This window comes from Bombus huntii, chromosome 5, assembly GCF_024542735.1.
Source record: "Bombus huntii isolate Logan2020A chromosome 5, iyBomHunt1.1, whole genome shotgun sequence".
NCBI classification, from domain to species: Eukaryota; Metazoa; Arthropoda; class Insecta; order Hymenoptera; family Apidae; genus Bombus; species Bombus huntii.
The window spans coordinates 9,334,121-9,361,890 of record NC_066242.1 but is presented as its reverse complement, the minus strand read 5'-3'; the positions used below and the strand labels follow the sequence as shown (position 1 = coordinate 9,361,890).

The 27,770-nt window shown below is 35.9% G+C and overlaps 1 protein-coding gene across 3 annotated transcripts in view; it reads left to right on the top strand.

Moving 5' to 3' along the window:
• Nucleotides 1–3,835: 3,835 nt before the first annotated feature.
• LOC126865899 (uncharacterized) overlaps nucleotides 3,836–27,770 on the top strand; it is a 210,428-nt gene continuing 186,493 nt past the window's right edge. For 2 of the 3 annotated variants that reach the window (XR_007689720.1, XM_050618851.1), the window contains exon 1: nucleotides 3,840–4,478. Coding sequence is in view for 2 of the 3 variants with exons in the window: in XM_050618851.1 (XP_050474808.1) it covers nucleotides 4,427–4,478 (52 nt within the window). In the remaining variant the exon portion in view is untranslated. Of the gene's footprint in view, nucleotides 4,479–27,770 lie in introns of all 3 variants that reach the window. The other variant, XM_050618850.1, reaches the window with a different exon arrangement.

Genomic DNA, 27,770 nt, shown 5'->3' with positions numbered 1-27,770 from the left:
ATATTGCATAAAAAAAGAAATGGTGATGTTGGTTGGTGGTGGTTTAATGGTGATTTAACGGCATGGTGCCATCATCATCTCCGTATAGTACATGTGATAACATCTATATCACTTTGAATATCACTATGAATTTATTATGTTCTACGTCAACCTATTTCATTATTTAATATATTTGAAAGCGTGTTTTTATAACAGAAGTAGGAAGTGATGTGCTGTGACAATAACTAGATCCCTTTGTATAAAAAATATTAAGTGTACCTATGTATATATATATACGCATGTATTAAAAGCAGAAACAATTTCATTTGAATACAAAATACGTCACGAATACTGTTATTTTTAATAAATATGTCATATTAAAAGACAATTTGGTCTAAATTGTTTAAATATATCTTTTATCTGTACTATACATATAATGCGTTGATCAAATTCTACAACCGATATTAACTTTTCTTATAATTTACTTCCTTGAATAAACTAATATTTTGTTTTGTTCCTAATTAATAATGTAATTAAAATTACATTGTATTAGGAACTTAATTAACTTACTGTTTATCGTTATAATATTTTCTTTTTATAATAATGAAAAAAATAATTCCATATTTCTGACACTAACTTGTTGCATTCGAACATTGTTGCATCGTAAACGTCGATAGATAAACTCTTCTTATACTTACTAAAACTTAAAATTCGCTTCTCTGTTGACATATTTTTACATCCACGCGAATACGACGGTTTCTTTTCTCTATCCGAACTAAATATTATGATTTCTAACTCCTCGAATACCTTCCTCTTGACTCTCTGTACATTAATCCTGTTTCTTTATTCGCTTTCGTTACATACCACGACAAATTATAATTTCCACTAAAGCATGATGGATATCTAATGAATATATGGATGAATACATAATGGATACAGTCATGTATCTTAGAGTAGACTAAAATACGAAGACCAAAAGAAAGAAACACGGAGAAGAGGGATGAAGGGTAGAAAGAGAAAAATTGGACGGCCGCTGAAGTGCGTAACGGTGCGTCGTTCAATGCTTCTGGCGAGACGATCCACTACGGCTTTTTACATATTACCCTCTTTTTGCTCAAGTCCGTTCCCGACTCTCGATACTTCTCGATGGTTCACGCTTGCGCTCGCAGGCGTTCACATAAGTTACACGTTTTTGAGAGTATACATACCACCGTCGTAGGTATCGTGCATATTTTTCTCCAGGTTGCTAGACGTTCCACGTGGGTGTATGTACAGCCCCATCCATAAGTCTTAGGATACTAAAATACATTCTGTGTATTACATATGGCCATCGCGATTTTACATTCGTACAAGATAACGATCCAACAGTTTGTAAAGACTATCGCAAGAGGAACACGATGAATTTCTTTAACCTCATCCTTTAACCTAAACTGCGTGAAGAATGTTATATACATTTGATACGAAATTCAAAGAAAGGCATCGAAACCCTGAATTAAAAATTGGAGTAAGAACAAATATGATGGAAAACTCAATAATACGAGTGTCAGAATTGGTTAAAAGTCTTCAATTTCTATTCATTTTTACGTTCGTTTCAAACTGGATCATAATTCTTAAAGCCTTTAGTAATTTCCATATAATTCCTGAGATTTATCACCTTTCTTGTAAATATCCTAATATGTATGAACGAATTCTTAAAGATTTTAATAATCCCGCAATCATTTCCCAGATTTATTTTGTAAATGCCTAAATACTTACTATCGAGGGTGTACATGTAACCGCGCGCCGCTCTCGTACAAAGGACGACACGTGGAAAGAGGAAATAAGTAACGTGCGATAATTCAGACGTGCTTGCTTCCTGTCTTCCTGAAACTAATGCCGTGTTCCCGTGTTCTGCGCAAGAAAAGGAATACAGTTTTCGCCCTTTTGGTCCGAGTTGTCCTATTAAAGTGCGATCTTCCGAATACCGTAGCGGTAGCGTAGACAGAGATTCAGACGTGAACCACTGTGAATGAGGATGGAAGGTAGTTTTATACGTTCGAGGTGGAACGACGATACGGATAAACGACGCAGCGGTAACGAATGATGTCTTCGTAATATTTCACCGGCGTCTTGCTGCCTTTTGCGCGCTTCTCCCCGATCCCCTTTTCGCTTCTAGGCACTTCCGGGGTCAAGATTCACGAGACATGAAAAAGGAAAAGGCGGAGAACGAAAGAAAGAAAGGCGACAAAGGCTGAGCGAAAGAACGGGTCAGGAAAAGATAAATTGGAATCGCGGATGTGCCCTCGTAAAAGCTGCGCTTTGCTGGCCTTTTTGCGATATTCCTAATGAATGCGTGCGTATTTAAGCGGTAAATTGTTTTCTGAAAATTCGAGCATTTCGAGAACAAGATATGCGCACCTACTTTGTAAGATCGTTTGTTAGATCTTTCGGCGTAATAATTGTGAGAAGTGGGCTATCTTGCTGGTTTAGAAGCTTCTTATCTTCTTGGTTTAGAGAATTTTATAGGTAATATTTATCAAACGTTCTGAAATATAGCTTAGAATAAGTAGCAGAGATATACTGGATGCGAAATACACTAGCATTTAGTGCATATGATTCGTAAAAACAGATATGTTTATTATTACACTTATATTACACGTACGTATCATACCTACCATATGACGTACCCATCATATGAAAATAGTTTATATACATACGTACGTATATCAACTTATGCTATTCCAACCTATATGATAATCCAAATTCGATAGCTCGCCTTTATATTACTTTTCAATTAACGATATTTAATAGACTATTTTCTTCACTATGATAATATTCAATAACATATATGTCCTGCGTTATTTCCATTTTAATACGAATTAATTACAATTCGAACTACGTAATTCAAATATCTTTCTTTGTGATTTCGCAATATAGAATTTACATTACAAAGCGAGTCAGATGTGCTTCTAACAATATCCCTGGAAAAATCTGGAATTCTGTCCGGCAGGATTTTCAAGTAGAGTGGCTAGATAGCCACGAAAATCCGGCACGGTTAGTTTATTCGGTCATAAATTTCGCGATGCGTAAATCGTGCATAAACGTAATCGCTGAACAGACAGGATACAGGGAGCCGTGAATCCGTTACTCATCGAGCACTTAGATTTCCTAACTGTCGTAGGTCGACGTTCACATCCTCCTCTCGAACTTCCAACGAGACTCCGTGAATTGCGTTGTCGATGTGCCTTCGAGCGAGGGATCAGTATACATATGTTGTTACACAGTTCGACACCCTGGCGCCTGCGGACAGCTCGACCGATGCGAGACGGACAAGAGTGTAATGCGCGTCAGTGGGATATCGTAGCTTGTGGGTAGAGTACGTTTGCGGTTTGCCGGATAGCATTCAACGTCGCCTCGGCCGGCCGTCGACGGAGACGTTACAGGCGCTAGAAAATATAGTATAACGTCTTTAGTTAGATCAAGAGGAGGAAGCCGTGGCTCGACAATGGCCCTAATGCGACTGAATGATGATACGTAACAAACCTTATTCAACAAAAAGTTTCGGTCGGCAAATTGAATCCAGAGGGCTTGGATTCTCTTTCTCCCTCTCTGTGTTCGCGTTTTCGTCTCACCCCGAAAGGAGGTGTGGAATAAGATCACGGCGCGACCCGTTGATCGTGTGCGTGTAGAGAGGGCGAGTGGCGATGGTCTTCGTCGAACGAGCACGAGCGAGAAACGGCACAGAGCGAAAGAGACGCGCGATCTTTCGGATGGTTCAGGCGAAGCACAGTGGTGGGGATAGAAGGGCGGTCTGCGCACGCGCGGCTCGCGGCGGAACAGCTTCGCGCGGCGACGCTCAGTCTCGTCTGTCGCAATCCAGTGCAGATATACGTGCAATTACCCTGTCAACAGTGCTTAAAATCTCTTCTGGTGCTCGTGGCGTTGCTCCGCAAACGGTGATCGATAACGTTCGCCGACCGATACGGCATCGATCGTATTTTCTGTTCGCGCGTTACACTGCTGCGAGAAAGAGTTTGGATCTCGCGTGTCGCGGCCACGTGAAGGAAAAATTAAACGTCCCTCCGTCTCGCGGTTCACGGCGATTCGAATCGCCGCTGTCGCCACCGCCGCGATCCTCCGGCAGCGTAGTTTTGCGATCAGTCGCTACCGCACGCTGCGCACGGTGAGTTTGACGTTTCGTTTCGGAGACAACGTGTAGTGACGGGTTTCGTTCGGGCAAAAACGGTGGCGTTCACCGTCCACTTTGTGTACCATGACTATCTCATGAGACCGCTATAAATCAATTGTCAGTTTATAACGTACATTGATGCGTTGCCAAAGATTCTCCACACTTTCCATGTTTTCGTAATCAACGTAACGGAAACATAAATACGCGAGTGGTGTGCTAGTGTGAACAAAAAGACTAGTGATCGAGACAAAAAAAAGAGGGGTTATCCGCGGATTCGAGATGACTCGCCACCTGTGGCTAAAAGCAGCATTCGCTTTCTTCGTGATATCAGGTAAGCTGTCGCGAGTCGCCATCGCGTTTCATTCGTATTTGGATAAACATACGGAAGTAGAAAATACATATGTGAAACACGATGCGTGTTTGAGTGTGTGTTGGCGCGTGGGACGCGAGTAATCGCGTCTAATGTGACAAAATGACAAGGATCATCGGCTCTCTCCCTCTCGTGCCGGATGAAACATTGTCGTGTGACACGGTGCCGTTACTTTTTTTCTTAGCACGTTGTCCGGCATCTCGCCAACGCGACGGGGGCGTCGTCGTTTCTTCCGTACCCTTGGTCAGCTGGTGGTTCCAAAAAAAGGAACGTGACTGAGCAAAGCGAGAGAATAAAATGGCGGGGAAAATATGTCTTACGACGACTGTTGACACTATTTTGTTTGTGCTGTCGCGGGAATCCTTTTTTCATCGTTACGCCGGAAGCGCGAGGCGAGGAGACAAAAGGAAATACGCTGAGCTCGCGAAGCTCCGTTAAGCAAAGAAATATTTTTTGCTTCTGAAACCAAGTGTGCAAAGGAGTTACAAGGAACAATGTTGAAAGGATCGTGGCTTTGTACCTTTTCGTTATTGTCCCAGCTGATTTACTGAAATTGTTCTCCAAGGGAGAACGCGTGGATCTTGTGCTTTCTATCGTCGAGATATAGGTATCGAGGTGAAATTGTGAAGGAGATGTACGTTTATTTGCATCGAAGGACAAAGAGCGTCGAAGAACCCTCTAGTGGCCCTTCTCCCGTGCGAATCGTACGAAGAAGAAGCTAGAAGAGATACCAAGTCACATTGGTCCACGAACTTTGTTGCGGTAATACGCTGGTGCAGTCTACCGCGTTCGCAATTATTCTTCATTTTTCTATTTCAGATGATATTCCATTCGACATACGTACTGTATATATACATATGTGAACTACGATTATATCCGTAACGTGAAATTGCTCGATGATTTCGTACGAATAGCCTGCAACGACCGAGTAATGATTTCGAAATTGGCAAAGGAAATTCCGGTGCTCCATACAATCAGAGTTCTTTGGAAATGCAAATCGATTTCATTTCTCTTTGGAACGATTTCTACGCGTAGCGGTGCTCTTTGTCGTGGCTCGATATCTCGGTGCACTGGCCTCTATCTTCCTCTCTTCTTTGCCCATTCTATCCCGAAAGCGAAATATCCTATCTAATGGACAAACCTTAACGAGTCTCTTTGTAATTAAGAAACTATTGCGTCGGCATTTATCGAGTTTTCTCTATCGACGTACGACCAATGATCCCTAGGAGCCGTGCGCTCATTTGGGGTGTTGGCTCGTTTGCCTTTGGGCGGAAATTCAAATCGCAGAGAAGAAGGTTATCCCTTAGCCCGTGTGGCAATTCCCTTTTCACCGTGTTTCTCGATCCCTAGCTTGATTACACTCACGAAAATTCGTTGTCGTCATCGTCGTTGTGTAAACTCATTTGATTCCGGGGCCTTGCTTTTTCGACTATTTGCAACGGTTGCAGTCGCCTCCTTCTGGAAGTCTCGCTCGTCCCATCGCTGTTAAACGAGCTAAAGCTACCTTTTCACGGTACGGATACTCGAGACTAGGAGAATCCACGCTCAGCCTTGTACATTGTTAAGACCGGATACTTGACTAAGCTGAACCAAGAGAGAAAGAGAGAGAGAGAGAGAGAATCACTTTTGACTGCCTTGGTCGAGTGTAATCTCTGTGGTTGACTTGTGCACGGAGCGAAAGCAACGATTTACGACACATTAACGGGCCATGGCTGTACCTCTCTCGCGGAAACTTTACAGAGTGACTTAACTGAAGCGGGCAACTCTCTTTACTGCCGACGCTGCTTGAAACTCCTCGACGCGCGTATTAGCCAAGCGAACCCGCTATCAGTTTCGGTAATAATCGAGGACTGCCTTACCGATCTTGAGAAAATGACACGAGTTAATCCACGAGTACGAGAAACGTCAAAGTGGTCGCCGGCAACTTTACTGGTGTGATAGATGAGTTTGGTCTAGCGATCGCAAGTAAAAGTATATACTCGATTGTATTCTCTGGCAACTTGCTTCACAGCTGATGGCTGTAAGAGCGAAATCGATGTCGGAATTACATAGTGATGACACGAGGCTGTTATAATTAGTTACTTATAATTACTACAATTAGCTTTCTTATATAATTGTTTACCGATAGATAATATTAATGAATTGGCAAACGACAAGATTATAAATTTCTATTATACAAAGTCTTCATAATGTTTACGTAGGATGGGATAATCAGCTGACTTTGTATTTTGTAAAACTTCTAAAATTTTCTTATCGAATGTTATTTTATTATCCATTTTATTACAATCACGTAAGGGGATCTATTAATACTAATACCTAGGTACAGTTCTGTGAATTGTAAAATTTCATTCATTATATTAACTCATCTTTGAAATGAAGAATTATTAATTCTTCGATCAGGGGTGGTAATTTTATTATTTTATCAAAGAGTCATTATGATCCCTGAATTAATTCACATGAAAGAGTGGCTGAAAATAAAAAGTAATATCTTCTTATTGGAAATTTCGTCTCCAATTAAATCGACATTAACAATTCATGGAATATCGTATCTATTCATCGTATTATACGATGAAAGACAAATAATAAAAGAAACGTTTTCCACTGGATATTTGTGATCCATGTAAAGTTAATTGAAATTATCTTTCCTGATTTTTTGACGTAATCGTATTCTACGTATTACGTCTGTATATAGGTTATGCTCAGTAAATTTGCAACATCGACCGAAAACGAGAAACCGAGAAAATATTATTCTACATTTTCTATTCATTGTTTCATATACAATTACCACCTTCTGAATTAAAATACAGTTCGTTCCATCGCTATACTAATGAATTTGTATTATTGGTAACGTGTAATATTGTACAATTGATTGAAGAAGTTTCATCATTTCTAGCATCAAATATTGTCAGTTTTACCAAACTGGACACGTTAACGTTATTGTTACGATATCGTTTATCTTTAACTACAAACAGCTGGATTTTAATTGGAGGTAACCATGTCTTTGTAAATTACGCTGCCTGTTCACGTCACGTTGCATATTCTCATTTGACGAGCTTTGTTTGAATGCCAGCTGGTGCAAAAACTGTATACATAATTTCTTTGATGTTTATAATTTATTCATCGTCGTTCTGTTTTTGTTGCTAAGCGAATTTCTGAAGATCGTTAGCTGTTCCTGTATGAGTGTACTTTTGTAATTAACGTACCGTCAATTACATTTGATTGTTCTTTGCACGATGCCGCGTCGAAGAAAGGAGTTTTAGCTTGAATTAATGTAAATGACGTCGAATAATAGCCAGGCTTTTTTCACTCTCACGGATATAAAGCTACATAAAGGAGCAATAAGTCCACGTTCTCCGTATCATTAATAATCCATTCGTTTTTCCAGTTACAAACTTTTAGAATGCTATTAATATTTTTTAAACTCCGCTTTACGTTTCCACGAATAAGAATAAGGTTACACACATATAGAATCGGCTGCGTTTGTTGGAAACCTTCGAGAATTGCTTCGTGCCGTAGAAATCGGAAACACTTTGCTATACTGCTGTACCATATAGTTAAGAATATCGAATACGTTTCTCCTATATAAAACACTAACAGCGACACGTATAACGTACAAATTATTCTGTTAATCGATTCTTCATTGGTTCAAGTTCGATGAAACTCGAGGTCGATAATTGATTCGTTCATTCGACATGTTTGAATGAAACATTTTCGCGCTATGCGTAGGATACATCGTTGGAGAAGCAGCAAAGGACGCGCTGCATATGATTGATCATAAAATATATCAGGCATATGACATTGCATAGTATAAATTATACGGTATCCAACATCTTTAAATTCAATCTTGAATTTTGTGCGGAACAGTCAAATTTGTTTTATATTATGAAACACCATTAGTCTTCAATATAATGACTGAGGAATGAGAAGATATCATGTGTCTCGTTATGAGTCAGACTGGTTAATTTACTATTTGTTAATTTTTAAATTTCATTACATAGGTGTGTACCTATTTTCGAGGAAACGTTCTTGAATGCTTGTGAATTCGAATTTTTTGTTTTCGTCAGAGGAGCAAGAGCGATTAAGTGGTTCCAAAGACCACGGTGTATCATGTACTGTCAATCTTTGATCGTAATAGTACAAGTTATCTCGTTAAAGCGGGAGAATATTCTCCAATAACTAGAAAACTCCTCTTTGAAACTCTGTTCAGAGTCAAGGGTTGGCTTCCGTTGAAGATTAAGGGCACGCTTTTTATAAGGGTAAACGTTCGCTCGGAGCAGCGACCAAACGAGTTGAAACGAATGCCTCTCTTCGTATGTATGAGCACCCGAAAGGATGGAGGATCACGGGAGGACGAAGAAAGCGAAGGTAGAGAAAGAGTTGAAAGAGAAGCTGGCAAAGATAGAGAGGAGAGGTTAGGCCAGTGTCTTTCGAGTAGACGGCGTGACTGTCGACCGGAACCCCGGGGGGCTGTAATTTCATCTCGCATTAGCTAGGGAAAGTCCCCGCGGGATACGCTGAATGCATCTTACGGTTCGCGGACTTCTCCGGGGCAAAGAAAGAGGAAAAAACAGCCGTGCCTTGAATGAACTCGCCAGCTTTCTTGAATTTCCATTGCGGCGCAACTGCGCGTCACCACGGCCTGCATAGCGACCACGGCAAGGACCACGATATCGCGAGAACTTCTATCGTGCGTAGTTACATTCACGCTTCACACACTCTATCTTCGCCTTGTTCTTTTGTCTAAAACGTAAACGAAGATCACAGAAGGAAAATATCGCAGCTTGGATACAAAAGTGATGAAACTTAAAAAATTGTATAATTATTCTTTTATTTTGTTACAAGAAAACTTTTTAAGATCCATTAATGTTATCACTATGCGAATAAGAAAAACGCCCTACTTTATAATTAAATAGAAGAATTTTTATGTGACATAATTGCAAGTGGAAATGAAGAAGTTGTAAATTACTCTTCAATATATGAATATTATGATGAGCAATATTCTTAAAATTTTTAATTTGATGAAATGAAACACACGTTTAACTGCAGAACGAAATAAAAAGACAATTTTGTTAGTATGACATTGATCTGACATCGTACTGAATTTTAAAACTGTTTTCTTACGGAGAATACGAAATTATCCTATTCTTTACCTGTAGGCTTCACATGTGTAAGGTATGCAATGTACTATAATAATCTTTAGATATATTGTATAAGGATATATAGGAGTGGGAATAGCCGCGTAACGATGAGAAAGCGAGGGTGGGAAACAGAAACCTAACCGAAAGTTAGTGGCAGGAGAATGACTTCGATCCATCGAATCTTTACTGGATGAGACATTTAGGGCACGATCGAATCTTTATACCAGTGTAAGGTGATTCAGGATGGTTGGCGAAGCAATTAGATGGGCGAGGTATTCTTGCTGTGAATTACGACGTTCTATTAAGAACGTACTCGCTACTTCCGGACGTAATTGTTTGGTTAACGCAGAGAAGCAAATGGAAAGTTTTCTGAAAGGAAAATTGTGTTATAAATCGGCGACATTTGGCGTTGTTTCTTTTCGTTCTATTAAATGGAGTTAAGCATAATTATCTTTCGTATCTTATTTTTATGGGTATATATAGGGATATAGGGATATAAAAATACAAGGTTTTGAGTAATTAACTTAATGCACACTTGAAAACGTTAAATATTATTAAAAGTATAAACATATTTTGTGACTGTGATGAAATCTTTACATGGAAATAAAAAATTTATTAATAGTTTAATGTATAGTTTTTGTATAATATAGCACTTCACTTAATAAAGAATAAAGCAACGTAGATTTTGCTGATTCAGATACGTTTGTATGTACATACAGTAAATTATAGGAAGGTTAATTGAAATTAAATTTTTACTATAAAGATACCTGTAGATACGTATTATGAACAATATTAACGCAAACTGGTAAAAAACTATAATTTTCTAATAAATCGACCTTTTCAATTGTCCGTATAAACAGTACAAAATAACTTCCTCGAATTTAATAGAAAACGTTGTCTTTAAATATCATATGAATGTTCTGTAATTTAATCGACATTTATTTCGATTTTTTCTTTTCATGAATCAGTTTTCTGGTCTGGAAATAGTTCTATCGAACTATAATAATAATAATTGATTTTTCTATCAAATATTTGTATGTTTTATTAAAAGCATGTTTAGTATTTGTATAAATGTACGTTGATGTGTATACATTTGGAATGTATTATTTTAAGAATACTCTTTACAGTGAAAGAGCAACTGTATACGTAATTACAAGTTTCGTTTATTGCAGGTTTCAATATTTTCATTTTACGTTGCCGTTTGTATTGATTGCAAAATGTTTGTGAGTAGAGAAATGTTTATTCAACGTGATATGATAAATGCGTACTTGCATCTACATATATCTACCCCTTTGTAGCCTTAAATGTGTTACATGAAATCGAATTTTATTTTGTGTCCTTAAAATTTCTTTATTAGTTGAATTAATTGGAAACGAGAATAATCGAAATTTTGTAGCATTTCATAGCCTCGTACAAATTTCATTAATTTTTGTATATAATAAAGAAATTGCATATGAAGGGTTAAAAAGAAATTGTATGTAGCAAAAAGCTAACAATTTATGAATAATCATTTTTTACGAAATTAAAGATAAACGTTATAACATCACTTTTTATAAAGACTTTGTATAATATACATTTACGATACAAAATAATCACTAGGCTGCGGATATTTATGTAATTTTATATTTTCTGTATATAACCAAAGAGATGGAATCGTAGAGATTTTTTTCGCTCATTCGAAATATTATAACGAATTGTTTACTTTAGATATTTTAGACATTTCTGTATATCTAAATTTCCCATGAATCCATAAAAATCCTGTTATCCGCGCTTGGATACGTTAAAATTATACCGACAAGGAATAAAAAAGGCTGGTAAATTTAAATTTATATCTGCAGAGTGAGCAGCACGGTGTCCGAAATAAATCTTTCAATATCGTTCGGCACGCAGCATCGTCGAACATAACCTCGTTCGATAAATACACCAGCACACGTAGATGCAAATAAACTGACTTTGCCGCTATCATTTAATACAGTTGTCAAAATTACACGTTGACATCCATGAAAGGATTTATCGCAAAATAATATGCGTAACTGTGTCGCTTTTGATCTACGCTTTTAGAATCCGCGTGCTAGAGGTATTTAGCGGGGTTTCCACGGATGTTTCAAATGAAAACGCACGTGCGAACACGCGGCGGAATGCTAGCAAGTGGATACGAGAGGACCGTAAAGAGAAGACTCGGAAAACGAAGTAAAGGGGAGATTGCCGCGTAATTTTAGAAACGTCCGTGAACGTAAAGAGACGGTGCGCCGTACATCGAGAGTGAAGATGGTTTAATAATATACACGAATGTCCAACTGGCGCGAATGCGATAATAAACGATTTGACGTGTATGAGCGTGCACGCTGATACGACACGACATTCCTAGCCAACAGTGAGAGATTATTATCATTAGAATCTCGAACAGGAAATCGCATCGAGGGCTTTGTATGGGATCGTCTATGATCACCCTTTCTTCTGATCCTTCATTCGGAAAGTGCGTCGTGTCATTGAGATAGATAGTCGGTGTTTCCTTTTGGATGGAAATAGAAATGATAATTGAAGGTCTCGTAACAAAGACGACCGGGACAGTAAACGAATATTTTAGCATTTTTAATTTCGGCTCGTTATAAATTTTCGATTTTGTTAAACAGAATGTTCGTTATATTATATAAATGTAAGTGTATTTGTAACTATATTGGAGGAGAATTATATCTAATTAAGTCATCAATTGTCGATGCTCAATTGGTATTGGTGGTAATGATTTTTATAGAACCGGTTACTTTTCATTCGACAATAAGTTATGTTTATAACATCGATTCGATGTTGTGAATTGAGTTGCATTATTCTCGACAAGATAAACAAATTTTAGATTTGAAGGTATTGGTCGTTTTTGTCACGTAGTACTCGATTGATTTCAAATGATTTCTGTATTTAGCTTTTCACGTGTGTTGTGTTTCGAAATATACTCGTGGTAGAAATAGGAAACATTAAAAAATTAATATTCGCATTTATTTGGATGGACTAGGTAAGCAAGAAAGTTTTCTCGTTTCTTTTATGGCGGGAGATGTTGAAGACCAGGCTGAGTCTCGTCAGAAGTCAAAATCACGAAATGCATTTGCGGTTCACTGCTTTCTTCAAAACCTTTTACCAACGCACTGTAATTGGGCATGGTAGATATTCGAAGAAATGAACAATTTTAGCTGGAACCCACCATACATCTAATCTTTTCAAATCTAACAACCGTTTGGAGCATCAATAATTTAAAAATAATGAGTTTAGAACAGAAGTGGTATTAAAGACTTTCTTCACTTTCTAACATTGTAATGATTTAATAAAAATTTACCGAACTCGTACCCTTTCATTAAAAAATTAGTAGAAGCTTGTTTCCTACTTTATGGAATGACAAAATTTTTGGTTACGTAACTTTGATTCCTAATTTATGGAAGAAATGATGATTATGTGACAGGAATTTGAAAACTAACACAAATGAAAAGTATTAAAATAATTGACAAACACATCTTGTACATCCAGAGTACATCCACAAGTACATCCAGACGATTATATAATATACATATATTCGTATAAAGAATAATAATTTACGTTCTATAATTCTGATACAATTAAATTCTAAATGGCTTCATTAACTATATAATCGGATCTTTGTTTTATCCGTAGAATATTCTATTTGCTTTGAACCACTGCGTTCCACTATTATAATATTTCGGAATTATTAGCTGTTTTTGGTTGCATTTAGTGTAGTGTGCTCTCTATTCTATTAACATTTATTATGAGAAACAATATGTTTTCGTACAATGTCCATCACGTCATAATTACATTTGAAACGTGTTTATATAGCTTATTATATCATATATTATTCATAATTATTGTATAATCCATTTGTCATTTAACTACTGTATAGCTTGATATTCATTCAGATCAAATAATGTAGTATATTGTTATCAAGTATCTCATTCGGTGGTTTTAAGATCATTCAAGATATTGTCCGATTGATAATTGTTAAAAGTCGTACAAGAGTATACAGTATAATGAATCTTTTACATTCACCGCACGTCATCTCCTATTCATTTTGACTTTCACAACATATATAACATTTTACTAGTTTCACAATCTTCAACAACTATTTATACTAAAACCAACTTTCCCGAACACTTCTCAGTTTAGTACTAATTAAAAACTTTCTCTCGTTACGTTCTCATATTTCTTCCATAAGGATTTCAAACGTGCACCTAAAAAGATAATTTTCCTGAAAATTTAAAAACTTCAAATACATACATACTTCAAAAAATATTCTCCGCTGTATTTTCTGCCATCAAAAAACACTACTTATAACGAAATAGTCTTTCCATGCATGTATAAGAAATTTTTATCGTTTCAAAGAGTATTCCCTCTTTCTCTTCCCCTTTATCGGAAGACAGCACCTATAACAAGATAATCTTTGTAGAGAAACTTAAGAAATTGTAGATATTTCAAAAAATATCGCCACTCTTCTTTGTTAGAAAAACTCTAGCTATGTCGAAATAGTTTTTATTGTACCGTTTGTGTCTCTACATCAGCGTTCCCTATCTCGTTTAAAACACGAGGGGCGCAAACCTCACTCGTTTAGTATATTTATCAGACAGTGGTGTTTACTCTTTTTATCGAAGATATCCATTCGCTAGTTTTCTGTATAGCGAACAGTTTTTAGAACCGCGAAAGAGAATATATTTTAACCGTGTCAGGAGCAACCGTCCAGGTTCGACCGTGGTTGGATATTACCTCACTTTCCGCATACTCGTAGCATTTCGCCGCATTATGAGTCCGCCTACATGCGTAATGATTGTCTCGCTTGTAAAAATGCTCCCGTAAACGAAAACTTGGAGTCTGCGGTTTATTGGCCAGGCTTGTGACCTGTTCTAGCAAACGCGACTACCGTCAGACCATCCGAATGTCAGGATAGTTCAGAAACTACGGGTCGCAGTTGCGGCAAAAGTATGACGTGATATTTTCGCGATATAACCTGCCACGCGGTTCACAGTACTTTTTATTGGGATACTTTAGCGAATTTCGGACGAAACACGTATCGCGTGAACTCTACTGGTGCACACGCGTTTCGTCGTTAGAAACAACCGTGCACGTCGACATTTGAGTTGTTCTGAAACTAGACAGTTTGGTCAACTCCATAAATTGAAACGTGGAAAAAAATGATAATTACTTGCGGAAAGTTTATTGATAAAATAAGCCCGTAAAAGTTGACTTGTAAGTCAAACGTATAAATACATTCTCATGATCTGAAAAATATAGTGAATTTTTTATAACCATAAACGTAGAACATTATTTTTTGAAGAATAGCGACGAATTGACTTGCATCACTATGATTCTTAGCCATTTGCGCCGCTGAATTTCGGCAAGAGAAATGATCCGCTCCAGATCTCTGACAGAGGAAATTCTAAGCTGAGAACTTCTCGACGCGCACGCTTCGTGTGTTTCAACATTTTCTGTTTGAATTCACAGTGTTGTGCAAGGGTTTACAGCGAAGAGATAACGAACACATTATATCAATAGTATATAGCGCACCCGTGCTATTAATTTTCAGCGTTTTGGCCATGAATAGATGATTTGCGTGAAAAATAGAGGAGAACAATGTCTTTGTATTTTCTGATGATTAATACGTTGATCTGAATAGGTTTTGAAAATTTTTTACATTTTCGCGCAGTGATGGGATCATTTTTGAATCGATGGTTGTAATATGAAAGCTATGAATAACTATGATATTATCGAAGTAGTAATTGCTAATACTGTAATTCAATGCCGCTATAAAAATAAAGAGATTATTACAATTTTTAATTTAGTACAATTTTCTAGCCATTCCCGATGAATGTATTGTTATACGATTTCGAAAATATTTATTTCATTTTTGTATTTGTGTGATATTAGATACTATCATGCTGCACGTCGTAAAACAAGCAACATTACACACATATTGATTTACAGAAAAATGTAAAATATGCTAGTGGAAGTATAATTACATTAGTAACGTTTTGCACACATGTCAGTAGTATGTTAGGGAATTAATTATGTTTTGTGTTAGCCATTACTACATGTAATCAAGTTGAAATGCAACCGCTGATTTAATCGTACTTTTTGTGCTTCTGGTAGAAAATTAATTGAGAATACAGTTCTCATCTTCATTAACTCATTCTTCTATAATGAAAATCACATTTCTTTACTTCTCTTCTACATTTCTTTTCTTTATTGTTTAAATTAAATCCTTTCTTGTATGTTCCAGTGAATTAAAGCTTTATTTTTACTCTATCTATGGAAAATTGTTAGAAATATCTGTTCCTTAACGTAATAATATAAGATTCTAAATTAACCTTAAAATGCAAAGAGGGGAAGAAATTTCAGAACTTTTCCAATATACTTGACAATATAATAATGATTTTAACCCATACATAGAATTTTATACGTGTACTCTTAAAATCACATGCCCTTTAAAAAAAGCCCTCCTCCCCGCGCTCCCAAAAAATCAATTTCCTTAAAGGTTCACGGTAGAATACCTCTTTAAATCGTTCTGAGGCAATGTGCTAGCCTAAGAGTAGCATGGTCGATTCTTTCTCTTGGCTAGGTATAACTGCGAGAGGAAATATCGCGGTTGTTGCGGTAAAACATGTTCTCTTCTGACGTTATCAAAATTCCATCCATCTCCTATTTTTCCATGCAACCGGTTCGCCTCTCTCTTTCTCTTGTTCACCTTCACTGGCACAACGGTAGCTGTGTTCCCACGCGTTTTTCAAGGAAATACGAGCTCAGGATGAGAAACCCCGTGTGCATAATTCGAGAGAAAATCCCGCGGGGCGGAGGGAAGCATTCGTGACTTTCGAACAACGAGAGGTTTTCTTACCGTCTACGCGCGTTAATTAATCCCCTTTCAATTAGGAGCCACGCCCTTCTTGCTCCGACAAAATCCCGAAGCGCGAAAGCTAATGTCTACAGGGCCACTTACCAATGTGGAAGCGAGTGTGAATTCGAAACGGGATCGTCTTGCACGGGCGGTACCGTTTACTTAGTCTCCTCTATGATCGTAATAATCGGGGTTAGGAGATTTGATAGCGTTCCTACTGCGATGAGAAGTTTTAGACGGTGTGCTGGTTAAGAAGTTGGGCTAAAGATAGGCCATGTTCTATTGAGACGGGATACCGTGATATAAGATACGATTAGCAGTTGCTGTTTTTCTTCTTTCCTGCATGTAGAATAGTTGCTCGTATTGAAAGTACGATATAAATCTCTTGAATTTAATTGAGATTTCAGAATACATATTACTATACGATTACGACTGTTTCGTCAAACTACAATAATAATAATTCATTCTTATATTAAGTATTTTCGTATTTCATTAAGAATGTGTTTTTATGCGAGTGTGCGTAATATAATGCGAGGTGCGACGGTGTATTCGCTAAGAAATTGCTGGAGATGGAGTATGTAATATTATGATAAGAGTATCGAGACAAGATACCATGATGTAAGATATGATACGATTAGTAGAAACTATTTATTTCCTTTCCTCGATGTAGGCAGTACTTTATTTTACTATACTTCCGTGTACAACATTTAAAGTTATTTTATAGAAAAGGTGGCTTAGTATACAGGGTGGTTGGTAACTGTCGGTACAAGCGGAAAGGGGGTGGTTCTACGCGAAAAAAGAAGTCGAAAATATAGAATAAAAATGAAAAAAAAATTTTTTTTTTAATTTTTCCATCGAGACAACGATCTACAGTGAGATCCGTTATAACGTACCGCACGCGTCCCGAGCGAAAATTCAAAGTCGATTTTCTCGAAAACAAAGCCTCAAACGAAAAATTTTTATTCTATATTTTCGACTTCCTTTTTCGCGTAGAATCACCCCCTTTACGCTTATACCACCAGTTACCAACCACCCTGTATATGCAAGAGAAAATTCTATTTCCGACGTAGCTTTTTATTTCGAAGTGTATAGAATTAAATTAGTCTTTATTTGGTTACGAATATTTATCTTTATTAACGAGAAACTTTTGACAGATCCTTTTGAAATATTTAAACGTCATAATAGACAATTTCGTTAACCATGCAGTGGTTATTTTGGAAATAAATAAGAATTTTATTACAGTATTATTCGTGTACATTTTTTTAAACAGTGTGAATAATTTTCATTCAAAATATCTACTCAAACAGAAAGTTATCGAGGAATATAATTTCAGTAATCGTTTCCATGCATTTTTTGCCTGTTGAACCTCTGGGTAGTTTAAAGCTTCAAAGGATCTCATTTCTGAAACTCCAATATACCACTATGTATTTACTCCGTCATAAGAGATTTGAAATATTTTCGTTTCGTAGAAGATGAAAGAAAGCTTTTCATGATAGATCATGCAGAAGAATAACTATTTTCAATCTGGAATATTTAACCAGCGTCAAGTTAGTAGAAAATATATTTCAGAAATATCAGATATTTCTGTAATTTAGTTGAAATTTGAGATTTCTCGGTATCCGGACATCTCAAGGGTGTGATCAATTTTACCACAAAATAGATCAATAATCCTGCAACCTTGTAGTAGACAATCCACTTGTCAAGAACGTTGACAATTTCAACGTTAATTGAGAGTTGTCGTCGCCAAGCATATCACGACTGACCTACTGGGATTTCATTTGACAATCATCGAGCATATTGATATTATAGCCCTAATTCGACACCGTCAAAGCGACTTGTTCGCAAGATTAGTGCGCCCATTCAAGAGATTCACGTACTTACACTTACAAAAGATTTTACTAGAAATTCAATCAATGAATCGATTCTATTACATAATGATCCTAGACATAACGATCCTAGAATCGACAAGTATGAAACTTTTAATTTCCGAGAATTCAAAATTATAAATATGCAGTGCGCTCTGTATTTAATGTCGACTACACGTTATTGTTTTTCAATACTCTGCTTATACAACAAATTTGTTATCTTACTCCGCTTTATTGTTTTATTCGTATTGTAGAAAAATATACAATTTCGTTGGTATTTTCTGCCAACTTGCAGGAATTATTCAGAATATAGGTTCAACATAACTGCTTTAATAACCTAAGTTGGTATCGTAACTATTTTCAATCCTTGCCAAAAATACTTAAAAATTTCGTTCCTCATAAGATACGACTATCGTTTTCGCTACAATGGAAGTCTTGCCATACTAAAGAATTAAATATGTATACATTATACGTATATTCCTTCACGACAAAGAAAATTTCTTCGGACCTCATTAGCCTTGCATGTAATGCTATAATTATTGACTAAATCTATGTTACATTCCTCGAAGTGTGTCACAAAAATGGGTGACAGATCTATATTCTACACATTCTGTACTTCGTCTACGATGCAATACTCGTTACTGTTATCGACAGTTGTAAATCTTATATAAATGATTAACCAAGTACTAAATACGAGATTATTTATCATTGCATAAGGATATTCGATTCAAACAAACGTTACAGTTTGTAGTAGACCAAAGAACCGCGTTGACGCGTCTTTAATATTTCAGAGAGGCAAATTTCAGATGGATAATTTAAGTTGCGTAGCGGTAACGTTTAGACAATTATCAAGTCGTTAACAGAAGCAACTCATCGGTGAACGTATTTTCTTTAACCCCAAAGCTCAGTTTATGTTGCTTAACGGGCTATAGTCAATGTTTGCTCTACGAACGTGGAGCGTAGTCTGCTCTTTTATCGCCCGCTTACAAATGGATCCAAACTTGTATAGCCGACGAAGAAGGGGCTGACTGTCGGGAACTAGGGGAGCCACGAGGGTTCTTATGAGAATTAGTTTGATGAAAGATTTGTATATGCTTAAACGGAGATAGATATAAGATACTAGAAGCGTATCTTTCTGTGCTTAATTTTGACACATTAAATTAATTTTATATCAGAAATGTGTAAAACACGTTGTAAAACGTTACAGGACATAACAATGGAGATTGGGTCTAATAGAGGATTCATTATTATAATGATTTTTTGGGCCTATCTTTAGAAAATTTTGGTCCTAACTTTTTAAGGTTTCCACTTTTATATATTAGAATTATTTTTGTTTTATTTGCATTTATATGTAGGGAACACATAATACGATAGATTTTAAAAATATTTTAAATTAATCTAATCATTTAGAAACATTAATAGGAAGATTTTTAAATTATTAAATAAACTATCTCAGAAATAACATAATAGTATACAGAAATAATATTTTCCATGTTCTCAGATTCACAGTATTAAATAACGGTATATGCTAAATATACATAAACAACACACGATCGTTATTCAGATCACGTTAATTTGCTTGTATGAACGAAATAATTGAAATAATTTACGTTACTTCACATAGTGTTTTTAGATTATTATTATCCGGGTTGTCATTTCGATATCCAAAGTAATTTAGAAAATTTGTGTAAGAGCTTTATTATTTTCTAGTAAAAAATGTGTCAATGAAAACAGAGAATGAAAGAGATAAACTTGATGCAATTTTTCAAGTGCAACGAGCTGAAGATTCTTATTCATTTGTGATCCAGTTTTTGATATGTCGCAGTTATGAAATGTCACGAAGTAAATTTTTCCTTAAAGATTCTAAACGAAGATTAAACTTCCGTATTTATACACCGACATATAAGTACGCGTCTGAAAAGAATATCTAATAGCAATTACGCAAGCGTTACTGGTAACGTAGCGTACACCTCTTTTAGATATCGAAGTATTTTATGGATGAGATGCAGCAGATGCTGTTCACAGAGATCAAAGCTCGTGCTTTGATTCAATTTACCACTAAAATAAAACATCTATAAATATGGTTAAAATTATCTGAATTAATTCATATCGTGAAACCTTAATACTGTTAAAAAATAAAATTAAAGTACAAGTGGTATTCGAAGACAAGTTGGAGATACAAATAGAATATTCACAATAGAAAAAAATTGTTTAACACTGTACTATAAGAATTCTTGTTTGTTCAAAATGTACAAAGTTAGGTAGAAGAAGAAATTACGAGGAGAAAAACATGAAGTAAATTCTAAGAACTCTCTTGCATAATTATAAAGTTAAATAATACAATTGAATAATGTAAATTGACTGAAAAAGAAAAAAGTTGGAAATGAAACGTTACATTAATCCAATATACAGGTCTTTCAGTAGTTAGTAGAATTAATTCGAATTAAAATGGATAAAGAGAAATTTAGATTTTCCTTTACAAGAGCAAATAACTGAATATATATATATGTCTATCATTTTATCAAATAATCGTAGATCGCCACAGATCGTCAGATAAATGTGGTTTCAATCGAATGATTTGCTGTGAATTGTATATATTGTTATTAGAGATTGTTCGGAGCATATCTATTGAAATTAATCAAATAGTAATAACTTGATAGTCTCTGTAGATTCCTATAATATTTAAAAGTATCGTGCGTACTAACAATTTGGTTAGTTGGAATGGTACGTCAATTTGATATTTTCACATATATAAGAGTAATATTCTACCTCAAAAGATTCTATCTCAGTTATTCGCTATCGTGTGTTTGAGGAGAAAGTAACTGATATGACCTCTGCGGTACATGTAACTGCCTGGCCATTTTCCGCAACAAAACATTATCATAGACGATGTTTGTAAACACGAAGTCAAATAAAGAAAGGCTGGTAATAAAAAACACAACAATCAAATCGTATTCAGTCGTTTGCGAATTTTATTAATCTCCAAAGTCGATTTCTGTGAAAACGAAAGTTCCAATGAAAAATTGTATAGCAATTTTCTTATTTTTCGACGAAGAATCATCTCCTTATACTACGATCACCGCCCCATCCTATACATTAAATCGTCGATCATTTATGAGGATAGCTATATATTTAAGACTTTTCGGAAGGGAAGTCGAGGGAGTTTCAACTGGAAGACCTTTGTTTTCGCGCAATTTACGTTGAATAGAAGGCAGGTAAGCCATTTGAAGTGGCGGAACAGAAAAACCACGCGGTGCTCGGCTGGGCTTCATTTTCAGACCTATGTTTATCCTGAACTTTAAAACACTCTTCCTAACTGCCTGCATGTTCCGGTCAAAACAGAAAACCACCGCGAGATTAAACCTTCCTCCTTTTCTTATTTCTTTTCTTTTTCTTTACTTCAATCGAATAAACTGCGTTTCGTTGAGCCAATTCCGAACAAGGAGGTCAGATCATCTTACCAAAATTGTTAATCGAATGAAACGTGTTTATACTTTTATACGAATCGATCCGAGTGATTGGAGTATTTAATCTGGGCCAGCAACACCTTTCGATCGTGCGGGTAATTGATTTTCCTTGCTGCCTCAACATCCACGATCCATCGAACTTTTTACACTCACGGGCATGTATGCGTCGATCAAGCAACGTTTCGCGAGCAAAAGAACTTCTTACCTTAAGTGGTAGCGATTTTCCTCGTGCCTGTTTCCTTCGGAAGCAAACCGGAAGCGTAGCGAGTAATGGAGCGATGAAGGGTAAGAGAGCAGAGAAAAGGTCAGAGTAACGGGGTTGAAGGGAATAATTAAAAAAAAGAAGGGGCGAAGAAGAGGTGAAAAAAAAGCGAAAGAGTCGACCTCGTTTGCCCGTAAATCGTAGCACTCTTCGAGATAAGTTTCCTCCACGTGCTGGAATTCGCAGAATTCGCCCCCGTGAACTATGGTACCGTAGATTATAAAGTATGCAAATATGCAAGGGATGGGACGGATGGTGGGGAAAAACCCAGGGTGAACAGAAATAGAGGAGGATGGAGAGATTACAAGTATGACAAGGGGTGGGCTGAACCCAGCAGAGGTGAAAGTGGAGGAATAGCAAGTGGTGTAAATCCAATTTGCGCAACATCGGGGGTTACAGCATTTCATTCATTAGCCCTTATTAGGCTGCATTATGCAAAAATGAGTCAACCTGTGCAGCGAACCGGAAATTAGGCGCGCACCACCACCCACTCCGCTGTTTCTCAGCTCATAGTCTCTCATCTTGTCGCGTTAGCTTTCGTAGGTGGATCAACGATAGCGTTATCGTTCCACGAACTACTTCGCTAAGGTTACAGGAAACTTCTTTGTGTCTATTATTAATACGTTGCCATATGTTTACTCGTGTTATTGCTGTTCAACCTCTTGCTGCTCAGTGCTACAGGAAAGTACAAGGAAAGCGGAACAAGCGATAACGAGCGAATCTTCTATGCAGAAATAAATCAAAAAGTTTTTTACACGTTGTCATGTTCCAACTTTAGATTTCGGATATATAGAAGCGTCTAAAGTGTTGATATAGCGAGACAAATGAAATTTACATTAATTTAAATATGAAAGGACGCGTAAGTATTTGTTTGTGGAGAGTATTACTCTTGATACAATTGTTTGTGAAAATTAATGGGTATATGTTATTACTGATTAAGCGTAGCTGTACCGAGAAGATTCTAACACGCGTAGTTTGAGTATAGAGACATTTTATTTGTAATTTCTTCCTTGTCAATTTACGTTATTAAGTTCTGTTTTTTAAATAGGGATCCCAAACACTAGCTGAATATTCTATTTATCGTCCTTTCATTTCTATCTGGATATACAGTTTTGTGTAGTTTATAGAAATTGACATACATTCTTATAAATATGATATATCTTTTGCAATTTGTAAAATATTTTTATTTTAGTATATTATGCGCAACTTCGTAAAACAATATTATTATGTTTTACAGGAGTTTTACTCGCCATTTCGCTACTTGATCATCGATGAATTAAAGTAAATACACATCAAAGAATATCTGGGAATTTAAAAATTTGTAAATGCGTATGAGATCTTACTTTAAAAATTAAAATTTTGTTGAAAAGGTACAATGATATCCTTACATTATAGCATCATATAATGTGTTACTATCGTTACCTGTAATAAAAGCCTGATAACATTATGAAAGGTCATTACTGAAAAACAGGAAAGTGGGTAATGCATCAAAAATAAAATTAAATTAGTCTGGGAGGCGAGAATCGACTTCAATGACAGAAGTAAATTAATTCATTTCACATAATGGAATACCTTACTTGTAAAAGCTTTATTTTCATTAACTTATAACAACGGTAATTCTCTTTATGGATGAAATATATAAATATGCTGATCGAATATTGAATAAATGCAGATATATATTCCTGAGTTATCTATGTACTGAAACGCATATTGACAGAAGTTATATTTCGTTATAATAATAATTATATACGATGTGTGTAATTCGAATATTAATGTTTTAATATCGCCTGTAATTTTCTCATATCAATTCTGTATTAATAACTAATAATATCTAAAAGAATGTATAAAATCTAATTTGCATACTTTTTAACCTGTAACAAGGTAGGAAGCATGTTGATAGGAAAAATAATTATCTTTCCAGAAATGACAGTTTCATATACTTTGAATCATGTTTGAACCTATTATTGTCTTTTTTCTTTGTAATAAAGCAGAAAGTGAAAGTAATTTAAAAATATAGTAGCCCGAAGATAGGAACGAGCATATTCATAACTGAGAATAATCTGGATACTTTTATAAAAGGCTAAGGAAATTAAGGGACTTCAACCGTAATGTTGTTTACGTTCTGTAGAAATTTTACAGAATTTTACATTTCTAGGGGTCGAGAAAGAAGCTAATTAAATACTACAATTAATATGTAACCCTTTCAAAAGGATGCTTTAATAAAAGTAGTTCAGTTTGAATAAGTCACTGAACGATCAGCTCTTTGTGCATTTTTATATAGAAATTTATGATCTCCCTTTCGAACAGAAAGGGACTCCGTTATTTGAATCTGTCTTTCTCAAGGAGGGCACAATCACCCACTTCGCTCTGTTATACTCTCTTATTTTGTGTCACCAATAATTACAATCTTATAGTATCTCGTAAAGCATTTGGTTTGTTAAAGAAATTATGGGTTACCATTGGGACATTTTACAGCTACAGCACAAACGGAATTTATAAATGGTTGAGTCCGTTCGTACAATCATGCGGACCGTGTTCTATTTTATATTTCTACCGAATACGTTTTTCCTGTGTATTGTGAAAAAGTGGATTTATTCTTAACGGATGTGTTGATTTTAGGAGACATGGATTTTTACCTATTTCTTTAGTTTCATTTTCTATGTATCTATTTAGAAGAAAAGCAATTTTGTTTATATATTAATTACTAATGTTATATATTTATAAATCGAAGAGCTTCTATGTTTTAATATCATAAATCAACGTGAAACGTGTACAGCGTAGCATTCCTAAAAAAATTTACTTAAAAATCTGCTTAGAGAAACGTGTGCGTTTTACTTCATGAATTTTAATGCCGTTTTGAAAGTAAAACACATGGAAGCATTATTTTTTATTATATCCCATGCAAGAATTTAAGGAAATAATAGGAAAGTTTTGTCATGCTTTGCAATAAACGTGCAGATAAAATTTTTGGAATATTATATCGTCGAATGTTACACTTTCGTTTAACGTGAAATAATACGGTTATTGCTAATAAACGTTGAAGGCTATGGTAGTTGTACGTAACTTTGTAATGTGTCTCTTGAATTTCAGGATTTTTTCTACAGGAAAGTGTAAACTATACGTAAAAAATTAGCACAGGTTTTAAAGCTTAAAAAGTTAGCTGTGAATAGGCCATGAAAAGTGTTTAAGTTTAATCCATAAGAAGTGTGTGATGTTGTACCATACGTTGTAATTTATTGGAGTACGTATTTCGCAGGAAACTTCGGGATAGAGTTAAATCTAATATCGTCCTACCTGTACTGCCATATTTATTAACATTTTAATCCTGAGAATACTATATTACCTCTCATAACAGAACGAATTTAGCATGAATATACTAAGGTAGAAGGCATTTTTCGCGCGGAATATAGATAGAAGCTATTTAAATAGAACCGTGGCTCCTTTTATATACCATTTTGCTTATTAACAACGAATTATTCGTGTTAAATCCTATTTGAATGATGTTCGCATTTAAAATATCTAGCGAGTATTTCTACGTGTTTCTAGGGTAAAGTGCCGTCATTTTTTTAATTACTGGCTTTGTATTTTTATTCTGTTGTCTAATTCGTCTTGACTAAGAACCTTTATTGTCCTTTCTCTTATTTTAGATAGGCAAAATACGCAAAATCATGGAGGCTATAAAACGATATGCTTCTAAAATTTTGATTATTTAAATACTTTCAAAGAATCTATATTACTAGCTAAATTATGCAAGCCATAAAAAGACTCCTTTCCTTTAAGTTTGATATGTCAAATACATATACAATATGTTGGTAGAAATATTTCTATAGTTTTTTCTTAGAAAGATTCTAAATGAGTGATTTTTATACTAAGATGTTGCATTAAATCTGCTGACAACTGCTGATATTCTTATACTGGACGTTTGCTTTCCTAGGGACTGCTCTCTTCGTATTCTGATATATTTCAAACGATATGAGATGTTTTACAGAGATAAAGGTATAGAAACGATTCCGGAACGGCGACGCGGGGCACGTAGGAAAATCCTATGCAATCGGTAGACCGATCGTATTCCAAGAGGGTAAGAGGACAACGGCGTTGACCTCATTCCACACATACCGCAAATCGTACTTTGTTCTCGGGTAGTCGATTTCCGTCACTACAAATTGACCAATTCGAAAAAAAGCTGCCAGGGTTCATAACCACATTTTTAAATCCCGTATGTTTCGAGCATGTCACGTTCAGGATTTGCAATAACTGCACGATTCGTGTCACGTTGCATGGAACTTTTATACCTTATTGATTTTATTACATTGGATTACATCATAGGGAATTGTGTGTTGTTTTATTTTGTGCAAAGGACAAAGTAATATTTCTGTACTTCGAGGGATATGCCATATCCTTAGCAATAAATGTTATTGGATAAGAAATATCACAAAATGATATTCTTCTCTCTAAGATAATCCAGATCGTTATTCTGGTGCACTTCTGCTGACTAGGCAATAACAATAAACCTCGCACATTTGTATAGATTCTGCTACTTCGCTTATATAAAAAACATCACCCTCTCTTCGTACTTCGTTTAACAGTATAGCATTGTAAATCTGAGCATAGTACAAGTGGTCAGTAAGAGCTTAAAGCTCGCCCTCATTCAACCGAGAATGTTTCGTGGTTCAACATCGAGATTAGCACACTATTAGGAGTTACTACTTCAAACTAGCAACGAGCATCGTCATCGACGTTAGTGTCGGTCCATTCCTCGTTTCCACCGAACCTAATTAACAGCTTTTTTCGCATTTTCTCCCTCGTTCTACGAGGCTTGCTTTTAAATGCATGCTTTTTGCTGCGAGCTCGTTACCTCACAGTCAATGAAGCGTAAGAAGTAATTAACGTAAACGTTCCGATGGAATGTGATCAGCAAACGTAGCCGAAACGAGATCGATCCTTTCCATTCCGGCGGATAGATCCAACATCTCGTTGGGATTCTAAGTTGTTATTTTCGCGAGAAAGTATTCGAAAGAGCAAGGTAACATTGGTAGAACAAGAGTTTCGTGATCTTAAAACGAGAAGCAAGCCGGCATCCAATAAGATGGGAAATCGTGTTCTTCTGTATAAGCGAATTCGGTATTTTCTTGAATTCCCTCCGCTTTCGCGTGTTTCCCAGCTTTTTGTTCCTCCTGAAATAGTTCTACTGCAACACGGATTTCGTTTAATAGTTAGATATTGCCGAGCACGGATTTTATTTACAAAAATGGGATAGACGTTCGTATATATATACTAATGAAATGAATGTTGTACACAATGTAAGTAGGTACGTGTTTATTGAAATTAAATGTTCCTTCTTCATATTTCATGCGTAATATAAGGAATGTATACACATAGGAAATACGAATGAGGCAACGCAGTTTGTAGAAGACATCTGTAGATAGAACAGAATCAGCTAAAGATTAAACACAGCAGCTGAAGATTGTGTATTTAATTCGTTTTTGATGCGAAACTCGAAATGAAACGTATGGAATATAGGGCGACTGAATTATGTGAGTTTGTAAACTAGTAACAATTATTAAAATAATTAGTAAGTAGAAATTAATAACAATATATTTCAAACGTTACATATGTTAATCAAAAATAACTTTACGCG